The sequence below is a fragment of the Mus caroli genome, unplaced genomic scaffold (assembly GCF_978045245.1).
Source record: "Mus caroli unplaced genomic scaffold, Mus_caroli_1 scaffold_13, whole genome shotgun sequence".
NCBI classification, from domain to species: Eukaryota; Metazoa; Chordata; class Mammalia; order Rodentia; family Muridae; genus Mus; species Mus caroli.
Genome location: NW_028227268.1, coordinates 116,743,013 through 116,756,719, shown reverse-complemented (window position 1 = coordinate 116,756,719; position 13,707 = coordinate 116,743,013). Strand labels below are relative to the sequence as shown.

General features: G+C 50.3%; 1 protein-coding gene across 1 annotated transcript in view; it reads left to right on the top strand.

Moving 5' to 3' along the window:
- Ramp3 (receptor activity modifying protein 3) overlaps nt 1-13,707 on the top strand; it is a 19,637-nt gene extending 5,930 nt beyond the window's left edge. Inside the window, exons 2-3 of the mRNA XM_021178454.3 lie at nt 11,008-11,140; nt 12,712-13,707. Coding sequence (XP_021034113.1) covers nt 11,008-11,140; nt 12,712-12,967 — 389 coding nt within the window. The 3' untranslated portion in view covers nt 12,968-13,707. The remainder of the gene's footprint in view (nt 1-11,007; nt 11,141-12,711) is intronic.

Here is a 13,707-nt window from a genome sequence, read left to right as displayed (position 1 = left end):
AGAATCTTTGCCTCACCTTCCAAAGGCTGTCTTTCTTTCTGATCTTGGTTGTCAACTTGACACACCTGGGACGAAGGAGCCACAGCTGAGGAATGGCTTCCATCAGACTGACCTGTCTTGATCACCAATTGATGTAGGAGGACCTAGCCCACCATGAGCTGTGCCACCCTTGGATAGGTGGGCCTCGGGTGTATGAATGAGGTCACTAGCCAGCAGAGGAAGCAAGCCATGAGCAGCTTTCTCCATGGTTTCTGCCTCCAGGTTCCTTGCTGCTGTCCCTTCCCCGTGAGCTCAACTGAACCATTTCCTCCTCTAAAGTTGGTTTTGGACGGTGATTAGCACAGCAACAGACCAGCAAACTAGGACACCTGTGTAATTATTCCCTTTGAAGTACTTCAGAGCCTAGAGGCAGGTTAAAGGAGAACTTGGTGTCAGCACCCTGAGGTGCACAGAGAAGACAGCAGTGTGAGGGAACAGTCTGCAGCCTCGGGCCCTGTAGGGGTGACTGAGGTTGGGAGCAGAGACTCTGTGGGAGCAGAGAATAGGAAGCTGGGCTCCAGTGGTATAAAGTCTTTCTTTTTTCTTTTGTCTTTTATCGAGACAGGATTTCTCTGTGTAGTCCTAGAACTTTCTCTGTAGACCAGGCTGGCCTCAAATTCACAGAGATCAGCTTTCTTCTGCCTCCGGAGTGCTGGTATTAAAGGTGTGTACCACCGCCTTCCTGGCTCAGCTCTCAAAGGAGGTTTTGTAAGTAGACGCCTATGAAAACATCAGAGTTATCTAAATCTTGATGTATTTTTTCAAATTCTGTTTCTGGGGACACAGAGATGGCTCAGAAGTTAAAAGTTAAGAGAGCTTCCTGCTCCTCTAGAGGACCTGAATTCCATTCTCGGCACCCACATGAGAGCAGCTCAAAATCCCTGGTGATTGATTTTGGAGGATCCAAGACCTGGCCTCTGAGGGCACCTAGACACAGGTAGCATATGCTCATACAGACACAACACATGCCTGTAAAATATAAAATACAATCTTTATATAAATCCATTTCTTCTTTAAATTATGAAGAGAAAAGCATCAGATTCCTGCCCCCTTCGTTTTTCGTATTTTTCGTGTATTTTGATGCTATTGGTAGAAAGATGATGCTTCGGACTGTTGAATCCTCTTATTGAATTGAGTCCTTATTGTGTCTTAGCTGGGCTTCTATAGCTGTGATAAAATACTATGAACATAAGGCACTTGGGGTGAGAAGGGTTTATATATTTGTCCTAATCATGAGGGGAAGTCAAGGCAAGACCTCAAGGCAGGAGTCTGAAGGCAGGAACTAAGGCAGAGACCATGGAGGGATGCTGCCTCCTGACCTTTTGCTCAGCTTGCTTTCTTATAGGCAGAACCTTTTCCTGCCCAGGGTTGGCATCACCCACTGTGGGCTGAGCCTTACCACATCAGTCAAGAAAATGCTCCACAGCTTGCCCGCACATCAATCTAATGGAGATATTTTCTCACCTGAGGTTTCCTCTTTCCAGGTGACCTTGGCTTGGGTCAAGTTGACAAAAACCAACTACGATGGTTGTTAAAGGTCTTCTTGATCTCTGGAGATAAATTTTGTTGCAAAGTATCCCTTGTCTGATAGAACTTCTGGAACTAGAATTATGGTGGATTGTGACCTACAACGTGGGTGTTGGGAATTGAACCCAGGTCCTCTGGAAGAAGAACCAGTGCTTTTCACTACTAAGCCATCTCTTCAGCTCTCTACCCTGTCTTTTTGAGGCATGGCTTCTCACTGAAACCACTATTTGGTTAGACTGATTGGCCAGCAATATCCAGAAACTCACCTTTCCCAGCTGTAGTGCCAGGGTTACAGGTGCACAAGACCATTCCCCACCCCCACTCTTTGTTTCTTTCTTTTTTCCTTCGTTTGTTCTTTGAGATAGGCTCTCTCTCTCTCTCTAACTCTGGCTATCCTGGAACTCACTGTGTGGCCCAGGCTGGCCTTGAACTCACAGAGATCTACCTGCTCTTGTCTCCCAAGTGCTGGGATCAAAGACATGCCATTCCACCTGGCTTCCCATGCCGGGCTTCTCTGTGGCTGCTGAGGATCCAAACTCAGCTTCTCATGTCTGCATGGCAGATGCTCTGCCAGCTGAGCCAGCTTCCCTGTCCTCCTCCCCCCCTTCACTTCCTGTGTGCACACAGGAAGTGTATATGGAGGTCAGAGGTTAATATGGAGTGTCTCTCCTAGTTGCTTCTTTCCCTGAGACTGAATGAATGGCTGGCAACGCTGAGGGATCTTCCTGTGTCCACATCCCAACTCTGGGAGCATAGGCACAGGTCACTGTGATGCTTTTTAAAAAAGATTTATTTTATGTCTAAAGTTGTATATATGTGGGTATGTGTGTGAAGAGGCTACTGGGGTGCCTTAGCTGGAGTTACGAGCAGTCCTGGGCTGCCACATGTAGGTGCTGAGAACTGAACTCTCAGGCCCTCTGCAAGAGCAGCATGTGAGTCCAACTGTTGAGATGTTGAGCCATCTCTCTAGTCACTTGCTTAAAAAAAGAAAAAAAGAAGAAAAAAAAAAAAGGCCAAAAAACCCATTGGTGCTGAGGGTCTGAGGACTGAAACTGGTCTTCACGCTGACTCCATAGCACTTTGCTGAGTCAACTTTCCAGCCTGTTCTTGCTGAGTCATCTTTCTAGCCTGTTCTTGGCTGGCCGTACACTCACTGTGTAGCTGAAAATGGCCTTGAGCCACAGTCTTCCTGCCTCTACCTTCCAAGTGCTGAGATTCTAGCCGGGTCCCACTACTCCCAACTGTCACTTGGTTGAACTTTAAGGTCAGTTTATCAGTTACTCCAAGGGACTTGTGTGATCTTTATAGTGATTGCATTGGATCTGGAGATCACTCGGTAACTGACTTAGGGTTCTCAAGAGGAACAAAGCTGATTGGACGAATAGATACTAAAAAGAGGATTTGTTAGACTGGCAATAGGATAAGGACTGGGCAGTCCAACAGCCGATGACATCATACTGAAGATGCTGAGAGCCTGGCAGCTGCTCCGCCATGAGGTTAGACACCCCAGTACTCGCAATCGGGCAGTGGGTGATTGCTGGAGAGCCATTAGTTTTCAGTTCATGTTAAAGACTGAAGAATCTGAGTTCTGATGGCAGCAAAGGATGGCGGCCACAGTGACAACAGCGATATAGCAGAAAACTCAGCAAGTGGGAAGCAAAAGCAAGCAGGCAAAAAGCAAAGTGCCCCCTGGTCCTCTACCGAAAGGTGCTGCCCACATCTAAGATGGCTGTTCTTCATTCAGTTAACGGAATCAAGAAAATCCATCTCAAGAGTGTCAGAGGCTTTCTCATAGAGGATACTAGATCTTGTCAGGTTGAAGTCAATGGTAATCACGACAGTAGTATTGACATCCTATTATTAAATTCATCAAATATAAATTGATGAACATGGGCTAACTTTCCATGTATATAGATCCCAGATTTTTATAGCTTTCAGAGTACAGGTTTTAGCCTTGTGAACAGATACCATGACCAAAGCAACATTATAAGGACAACATTTAATTGGGACTGGCTTACATGTTCAGAGACTCAGTCCATTATCATCAAGGCAGGAACATGGCAGCATCCAGGCAGTCATGGTGCAGGAGGAGCTGAGAGTTCTATATCTTCATCTGAAGGCTGCTGGCAGAATATTAGTTTCCAGGCAGCTAGGATTAGGGTCCCATACCCACAGTGACACATCTATTCCAACAAGGCCATACCTACTCCAACAGGGCCACACCTTCTAATAGTGCCATTCCCTGGGCTGAGCATATGCAAATGATTAGAATTGGTAAATTGAATACCAAGGATTTAATTACTTTTGACTGTATTATTACCAAATTTATTTCCTTTATTTTTGGATGTTTATTGATACTTTAAAAAGACTTATTATTGCTTTTATATGTCTGAGTGTTTTGCCTGCATTTGTGTATGTCTGTGCACCACATCATGCATGTCTGATCCCCAGAGAGACCAGGATGGGTGTGGGTCTCCAGGTCCTGGGCTTACAGCTGGTTCTGAGTACCATGCGGTGCTAGGAACCAAACCCAGGTCCTCTGCAGAAGCAGCCAGTGCTGTCTGCCGCTGAGCCGTCTCTCCAGCCCAACTTAACTTCGATAATGTCTTGGTTTGTCCCTGTTTCTCTTGAGAGCTTGTGACTCACACTTTGAGTGCTTGTGTGGCTCCTTTGGAGCTGTGTGCATGGAGGACCATTCCTTTCAAAGTTCAGATACTTTCCGCTCTTCCTTCCCAATTTGGATCTTTTGTTTCTTTCCTGCCAACTGCTCTGGTTGGAACCTCCAGCTCTGTGTTGAATAGAAGTGCTAAAAACAGACATCCTTGTCTTTTCCTGGTCTCAGGAGAAAATATTTCAGCCTTTTAACCCTGAGTGTGATATTAACTCTGAGATTTTTCCTACATAGCCTTGAATGTATTAAGGATGTTGCATTCTCTTTCAAGTTTTGTGTGTGTGTGTGTGTGTGTGCGCGCGCGCGCGCGCGCGTATGAATACCAAAAATACGTTTTATTTTTTTCCAATGCTTTTTCTGAGCTTCATAGTCCCCTTGTTCTCCCTTCTGCATGGTGCCCTGCACTGGGCTCTGTCCCCTTGGCCATGGTGTGCACTTACTTTTGTGAGTTGCTGTACTCACACGGCAGGTGTTTATGGGGGCTTTTGCATCCATATGCCCAAGAGTTATCACTTTATTCCTAAGAGTGACTTTGGCTTTTGCTAGCAAGATAAAAGCAGCCTCACAGAGCGAGTAAGAAAGCAGAAAAGTCTGGATTTCCTGTTCTGTTATCTGAAGAGATGTGGACGATGTCTGTTAATTCTTTATATACTTGGTAGAGTTTGCCAGTTCAGCCTTCTGGGCCGGGGGTTATTTTTATAGACGGTTTTAGTTAGTCTCACTTCACACTGCGATTCTTTTCAGGGTTCCTGTCCCTTCTTGAGTGAATTTCAGTCATTTATATCTTTAATAGTGTGCTGCAGCTGTCACTGAGAATCAGAAACCAAGTGACTGGACACAGTGGGCGTTTCTCTTAACAGCTCTGTAACCCCGATGGGGACATGCTCTTTCATTGTGTCTGCCTGGCTTCTGGTGCCCCGAGCATTCCTCGCACTGTGATGGCGCTATTCTGACCTCTGACTCTGCCTTCATAGGACTGACTTCTCTCAGTGTGATTCTATGTGATCTCACCTCACTTCCCCTCTGTGTGTTTGTCCCTGTGCCCCAGCGTCTCTTTTTGTGAGAATAATGCGCACATGAATCAGGGCCCACCCAAATGGACTCATTATAAGTTGAATGAATACTTCTGCAAAGATTCGATTTTTTTGTTTGGAACCAAGACTTCAACATACTTTGCCCCCCTCCAGGGGACACATGTATGGAGGTCTGAGGAAAACTTGCACAAGTCAGCTCTCTCTCTTTCTCTCCCATGTGGATCTCAGAAACTGAGCTTAGATTGTTGGACTTGGCGGCTAGTGCCTGTACCCACTGAGCCATCTCAACGGCTCACTTTTCCCTAACCTTCTCAGCCTCAATGGCCCATCAGTGTAACCCTGTTGTTTTTGACACCTATTGGAGTAGACCTCTGCTCTGTTCCACATTGTAACTCATCTATCTCCACTGCCAGAACTCTGGAGATTTCTGTGCCCTAACAGCCTGCTGCTCTCTCTAGGTGGGACCTCAGTGTTACTCTCCTGGATAGTGAGGTGTCACAGTGACTTGATTCTATCACAGAGGCCTCTCTGGCCTAGGGGCAGACATTGGCAAAGGGGACTGCAGCTCCTGGCATTCTTAGCTTTCTTCTCTCAGTGTACAGTCTCCTCCCGACCTGCCAGCTCAGTGGAGAACCAATCTTATTGGCTGATCATGCTTGCACATAGCATTTGCAGAAGTGGGGCTGGGTGGAGAAGGAGCCTCTGTCCTTCTGGATTCATTGTCCAAAATGGACAGAGCTCCTACAGTATGTGGCTCAGGGAATGTGATGTATCTGTTCCTCACAGAGGAAAGCTGTAGGCACAGACTGGGAGCTGGTGTTGAAGGGAGGATACTTCCCCCTTGAGGTTGAATGGGGTAGGGTTTCTGTAACTGGAGCTGGGGCAGGGGGATCAGTTTGTGGCTCAGTGTTACAGACTCACTGCTCCAAGATGTTCTCTCTCTCTCTCTCTCTCTCTCTCTCTCTCTCTCTCTGCACACATGTGTGCACATGCATGTATGTGTTTGTATGTGTGCTTGGGTGTATGTAAGTAAGTGTGTGGGCATGTGTGTGCGCATATGCACATGTGCATGTGCATACAGAGACCCAAGGTCCTGTATGCACTTTCCACTTCTCCACTTTATTTACTGAGACGAGTCTGTCACTGAAGCCAGAACACCTCAGTCCCAGCTACTGTAGCTGGGAATCTGCTGTCCTTGCCTCTAGAATTTTGGGGTTACAGGAGGCTGCTATGCCTGCTTAGCTTTTTATGTGGGTCCTGGGGATGCCAACTCAGGCCTTCATGCAAGTGCCTTGCTCACCAAGCTCTCTTCTCCGCCATGTTCTCTTTTGTGTGTGTGCTGCTTTCCTTGGTGGCTCTTTGTACTGAGGCTGACTGTGAGGTGCCCAACTTCCTTGGAGGAGGGACGATGGAAGTCTAATGAGGGCTGCCATCATGGTGCACCTTCCCAGAGAGGACCTAGCTTTGCCTCTGCTCCGGGATGCCTGCCTGAGGTCACCTTCCACAGGACGTAACTTGGGGTTTCTATGGATGGACTGAGTTCACTCCAAGCCTGCCATGGGTGCAGCTCTTTCTGGTTCATTTCCTACAGAGTGTCTGTCTCCTGAGGATTTTGCACTGCACCTTGTCCTGGGCTTCATCTGCCTGTGGCATTTCTAGGCTGGGGTGATACTTTGAGGGCAAAATCAGTCCAAGGCTCAATGTTCTGCTCCATGTAGCCTTTGGCTTTCTAATTCCTTGCTCCAAGCTGTAGGATTTTGGTAGGATTTGTGTGGTAGGTGTCAGAGGCCCCTGGAACTTCTGCGAGGCCAGCGATAACCATTCCCTCCAACTGGCTGGTGTTATTTTCTTGTCTTCCATCCACAATTAGTGTTTACCGATGCCTTAGAGCTTTGGATGCCTGGCCTTATCTTCTTGTTGCTCTAAGCTGTCTGCCACCTGGACAACGCACATCGACGTGAATAACCCTGTCAGAGCCCACCTCTTCCTGAAACCTCAGCTTTTGCACCAGGCCTTACTGTGGCCTAGGAGCAGCTCTGGCTGTCCCTTCTACTGCCATTATCCCGAGCATGGGTCTTGGGACAGTGGTTGCCTGCCTCTACAGGTCAGATTTCCTGGTTGTCAGGCTTCCCCTATCTAACACCCTGGCTTACGTTTCTTCCATTTCAGAGCTTGGATCCTTGTGTTTTCCTTCTTGCTTCCTGGATAGCAGGTCACCTGAAATTAGGGGCTAATTCCCCTTTTCTTTACTTCTAAGTACCCAGCACAGTTCTTCACACAAATGCTCAGGGTCTTTGCTAAACGTCCAAGTGAGGGGGCTGGAGAGATGGCTCAGCAGTTCAGAGCACTGCCTGCTCTCATGGAGGTTCTGTGCCCAGTCCCTGGTATCCACATGGTGGCTTGCACTCTGCACCTCCAGTCCCAGCAGTTCTGGTACTCATCCGGCCTCAATGGGCACTGTACACACATGGTACAGCAGCAACGAAGGCAGGCAAAATGCCCAAACGCACAAGATGAAAAGAAAGCCTTTCCATTGTTTACACTTGTGGATGAAATGCTTTGCAGTGAGAAGTGGCCCTCAACTTTATGTGCAGACTTGGGACCAGACAGGGTCCTGTTCTACAGGTGGAAAAGGGACAGCAGCACACTAAGTATGTGGCCGTTCTGTGTAAAAGAGAACACAGGGACACAGACAGGGGCCAGGCCCCGGGTGTGATATTTTGAGTTCTCAGATGAGCCAGACCCAGAGTGTACGTGTGGACAGGCCAGTGCAAAGGTGTAGGAAACCAGGGGGAGGGGTCAGGAGGCTGTGGATTGCTACTTTGGGAGAGATAGGTCACTGATACCTGTTTCCAGGGACTGTCCTGGAAGAAATGTGGTCACCCTCTATCCCACTGTCTCTAATGTGTGTGGAGGGTCCAATGTAGAGCCCTGTCCTCCTGCTGTCACAGTTCCCTGGGGGCTTCGGAGTGCTCTCAGGGGACAAGTGAGGGAACACACGTTGGGTCCTGTCTGCACTACCTCTCTACTGAGTCCTGGTGACATCCGATGTGCTCAGCCTGGGTTCAGATGTCTAGGTTTGGATAGGCACAGGAGGAAGAAGGCAGTCTAGGTGTGAGCATCCAGTGCCGGGCAGCTGGGAGGCCCCTTTGTGTCCTGTTCTCTGGCCTGCAGGCGGCATGGCTCTCTCCAGTTCCCTGTGTACAGAGGAAGGCAGCTTTGCTTGCTGCAGGCATGTGGCATGTCCTTTTGCCAGGGGAATGTCAAGGTGGACACCTGAGGGACTCGCCCCTGCTCACTCTAAAATTCACTCTTGTCCATCTGTTCATTGTCAGCCATTGTTTGTCCCTTGTCACTCATCTGTCCCTTGTCCTTTATCTGACCCTTGTCCCTCATCTGTCATTTTCCCTTATCTGTCCCTTGTCCCTCATCTGTCCTTGACACTCATCTGTACCTTGTCTGTCATCTGTCCCTCGTCCCTCATCTGTGCCTTGCCACTTATCTGTCTCTTGACCCTCATCTGTCCTTGTCCCTCATCTGCCTTTGACCCTCATCTGTCTCTTGTCAGTCATCTGTCTTTGACCCTCATCTGTCCCTTGTCCCTCATCTCTTCTTGTCCCTCATCTCTTCTTGTCCCTCATCTGTCCTTGTCCCTCATCTGTCCCTTGTCCCTCATCTGCCTTTGACCCTCATCTGTCTCTTGTCAGTCATCTGTCTTTGACCCTCATCTGTTCCTTGGCCCTCATCTCTTCTTGTCCCTCATCTCTTCTTGTCCCTCATCTGTCCTTGTCCCTCATCTGTCCCTTGTCCCTCATTTGTCCCTTGTCCCTCATCTGTCCTTTGTCCCTCATCTGTCCCTTGTCCCTCATCTCTTCTTGTCCCTCATCTGTCCCTTGTCCCTCATCTGTCCCTTGTCAGTCATCTGTCCCTTGTCCCTCATCTGTCCTTGTCCCTCATCTGTCCCTTGTCAGTCATCTGTCCCTTGTCAGTCATCTGTCTTTATCCCTCATCTGTCCCTTGTCCCTCATCTGTCCCTTGTCAGTCATCTGACTTTGTTCCTCATCTGTCCCTTGTTCCTCATCTGTCCCTTGTCCCTCATCTGTCCTTGTCAGTCACCTGTCCTTGTCCCTCATCTTTTCTTGTCCCTCATCTGTCCCTTGTCCCTCATCTGTCCCTTCTCAGTCATCTGTCCTTTGTCCCTCATCTGTTCCTTGTTCCTCATCTGTCCCTTGTCCCTCATCTGTCCTTGTCAGTCACCTGTCCTTGTCCCTCATTTGTCCTTATCAGTCATCTGTCCTTAGAAGGAAACTGTGTGGTCTGAGGCTATCCACAAAGTGAGCCACAGAGCCTGACCTGAGCTGGGTCCCCAGGTTTCCTGTCATAGTTGGGGTGGGCTGGACCTCAGGCTTTTGTCTGTGAACATCTGGCCTCATGGGGATTCTTTCTGAGGAGTCAGAGGGCTGTGGCCTCTCACCTGAAATCTGGTAGCCCACTGCACCAGAACGTGCTTAGATCCAAACTCACTGTTCCTTTACATGGTTTAATTAGCAGCTCTCAGTGCCCAGTGTGAGCCTGACTGCCCATAGAGTATACATGCATCGATTCATCCCACAAGGTTTTGTTAAATGAGGGCAGCGAGCAAGCGTTTGCCACCACCTGCAAAAAACCTTAAACATGGCTGCTGTGGACACAGCTCAAGAGCCCTGTGGACATTTACCTTGCTTAGAGACTCGAACACTGAGGCTGAGCTCATAATTGGTGTGGCTAAGTCTGTCCCATTCCAAGGAGGGACTTCTCTCCTGTCTCTTCCAGCCCTTCACTGGCTCCCAGCATATAGAGAACTGGGCCACACCCCACATCCCAGGATGTAGACAGCAGGGCTCTACACCTCCCCAACACAACCCTCTCACATGCACATGCACAGACGGACATATAGAGACAAACACACAGGGACACACACACGGATACACACACCCAGACATAGATAGTAGGGCTGTGAACCTCCCACCCCTCCCATACTCTCTTCAAGACACAGCAGGACTGTACACACCAGGACACAGTTGTTGGTGATCTGTACATCCACCCACCATGCCACACGAGCTGTGTTCCCATTGGTTACTTGATGGGAGCAACATAGAGCCCAGGGGAAGGAAGTAGTTGTGCCATCTGAAACAGGATGGCCATGCATGCACTGAGCTCTGGAGAACAAGATGGCCTTGAGTGGTGGGAAGTAAGGCATTCCTGGTCTCTACTAGGAAACGTGTGTAGAATGAAGGCATGAGGGAGAGGGGATAGTATGTTGAAATCCCGGGTGATAAGTAGTGTCAGGTCTCAGGATTCTATGAACTTTCTCATTGCTTCAAACATGAATCCCAGTGGGCCCCAGCCTCAGACCTCCAAGAATCCAGGCAGGTTATGACAGGGCTGGGAGATCTGCTCCAGCTCACATCCTTTCTCAGGACTGCTGCAGGTACCCTGAGCCACTGGATTGAGTTGGGGACTCCTGGATATTCCCAGGACCTCTGCCCACTTCTGAGCTCCTGACGACTCTGGCCCAGGGCCTCCCTGTGGCTTTCTCTCCTGTGTCATTGCTGTTGTCCAGTGGCCAGGGTTGAGGGTGAACTCTGGCTGGTGATGGCCTATCAGTGGGAGGGGCTATGCTTACATCAGCAAGGGATGGGGCTGTGCTAGTCAGAGTTTCCTGGACATCCCTCTTCTCACTGTTGTCCCTCGTAGGTGAGTGTGCCCAGGTGTGCGGCTGCAACGAGACAGGCATGCTGGAGAGGCTGCCTCGCTGTGGGAAAGCCTTCGCTGACATGATGCAGAAGGTGGCTGTCTGGAAGTGGTGCAACCTGTCGGAGTTCATCGTGTGAGTGCCCAGCTGGTCACGGGACCCAGCCATTGTGCCGCTAGCACATGCCTAGCCCTGTACCTTGCCCCCTCCCATACTTCTGCTCACGATCCTGGGCACACTCACCCTCACGCCTCCCATAATCCCCACCCATCTCTGCCCACACACTGCTCTGGGCTGCAGGGGTGCCTGGGGTCTGTTTGGCTTAGCCACATAGAGCTGTGAGAACGGTTGTGGGCAGTGTTTCTGGGCAGTTCAGTGGAAAGGTCTTGGACACATGGGAGGAGGGGGTGTCACAGTACATGCATCTTAACACACATGGAGATGAGGGGGCCTTTGAGGCAAAAGGTTTTTCTGGGGTCTTTATGACTCCCTGTCCCAGATGCCCTGAGAACCGGGTCATCTCCAGGGCTGCATCAGAATTGAAGCTCAGAGCGGGCTCTGAGTCTGGACAATGATTCTGGGCCCTTGCTTCTGGTTCTTCCTTGTAAAGGTCACCTGTGAGGTCACAGGTCTGTGGTTTAGGCTTAGAGAACCAGCTTAGAGTGAGTGGGAAATCTGGTTGAGTGACTGCCCGGGCAGAGTGGACACAGAGGACTTGGGACGCCGGTACTATGTCCCTCCCACCTTTCATCCTGAGTCTGATGCTTCTGGCAATTCAGATCGCAGTGACACTTTTGAAGCTACTTGTTGGGAGCAGCTCTTTCCTGTGAATGGGCAGGTCCCCACTCCTGCCTGGACCAGCACAGGAAGGAAGAGGTGGGTCCACGTCCTGGCCCCATGGGACTCTGGGTCAGGATCCTCTTTCTCCTGAGTTTGTCCTTCATCTGAACAGGCCTGGGGAAGTACCATCCTGGGCAGAGATGCTGGCTATGGGCAGACATTCATCCTCTCAGTTTCCTCCTGAGCCTCTTAGGTGACCTCAGCCTGAAAGACCCCAACAGCAGGGAGGTCACAACCTCCAGAGGGTGCTCGCTGCATCCTGGACTAGGGGGCTACTTGGAAGTCCTTATACACATCAGACTGAACTCTGGATCCTGGTGGCTGTGGTCCTTGCCAGCCTACTGAACCTCTGAAAGTCTGGTAGAGTAGATGAGGCAGATCATAAGAGATTCCCCGGGAGCCTTTCCACATTTGCTCAGACGAACAGTTGTCTTGTGCCGTTCTGTCCGATGGGGCAGAGGGGCAACTTTTCAGGGGCAGAGACTGGAGCTCCTAGGCCCAGGCTCTCACCTGGCTTGTGAGAGCAGACTGATTTGGTTGGGAGGAAGCTAGCCCCGGCCTCAGGCAGACTCTTTTCTCAGACCTTCAGCATGCCGTGAGGATGAGGGCTTTACAGGTCCGTGTGGCTGTGCGTTCCGGGCTCCATGTCTTTTGGGGAAACCTATCTATCTGGTGTTGGGGAGGTCTGTTGAAGAACAGACATCATAGACCCAGGGAGCTTATAGCTTCAAGGGAGTGGGTGATGGCCGCAGGTGTAGGAAATGGCCAAGTGGGACTGAGCTTAGACCATTCTTTACCTGTCTGTTGGGTCCTGGGCCAGGGCAGGTGTGAGGGGTGTTGGGAGAGCTATGTTTCTGCCTCTGCAGGTATTATGAGAGCTTCACTAACTGCACCGAGATGGAGACCAACATCGTGGGCTGCTACTGGCCCAACCCGCTGGCCCAGAGCTTCATCACTGGAATCCACAGGCAGTTCTTTTCCAACTGCACGGTGGACCGGAGCCACTGGGAAGACCCCCCGGACGAAGTACTCATCCCACTGATTGCGGTTCCTGTCGTGCTGACGGTGGCTATGGCTGGCCTGGTGGTGTGGCGCAGCAAGCACACTGACCGGCTGCTGTGAGGGTCTGCTGGATGGAGGGCCATGTCTGTCAGGCTGGGAGAATGTTGCTCAGAGCTCTGAGAGCTGGCAGACTCGGCGTCTGTCTGGTCTGCTTTGGTCACACCCTACCTGGCCATGCCAAAGTCCTCCTGACCAGGCTGGTGTGGCCCTTGCTGTCTACCCTGCCGCCTGCTGGGGTTCAGATTGTCCATACTTTGCTCTTTCTTGGGCTAGTGGAAGAAAGTGACAAATCCCAAGTTTGTGGACCAGGCATGGAAATCAGCTGTTGCTGAGCCCCGCTCCCCAGGCTCGGTTCCCTAGTTTCTAGCTGTTTCTTGGCAGAGTCTTGCTCAGCCTGAACCCCAGCCCAGGTCCTGACCCATTTCTAGCCCTGACCCTGACCCCTGCTACACTTGGCCAGAGAGGGCAGGCAAGGTCATCTGGAAGATGTGGACCCCCCACCCCCTGCTCTTCTGTTTGAGAGACTGAGCGCATCCTTTGTCGGACATGAAGGATAGCCTGGGGTCATTAGGAGCCACGTGTAACCTACTGACCCACCTGCCTGTCCTCTCTGTGATCCGTCATGATTCTGTGTCCAGTGTGGGCTGGAGCCGTGGCTTGTTTATCCCTTCAAAGACACCTACCCTGCAGGTAGAGTGTGAACCTCCTTCTTGAGGGGTACTCCTGGGAGTGAGGTGCGCTCTGAGTGTACTCAAGGGTTCTGTCTGCCGATGTCAGTTCTTTTTGATTAAAGTGTCTCC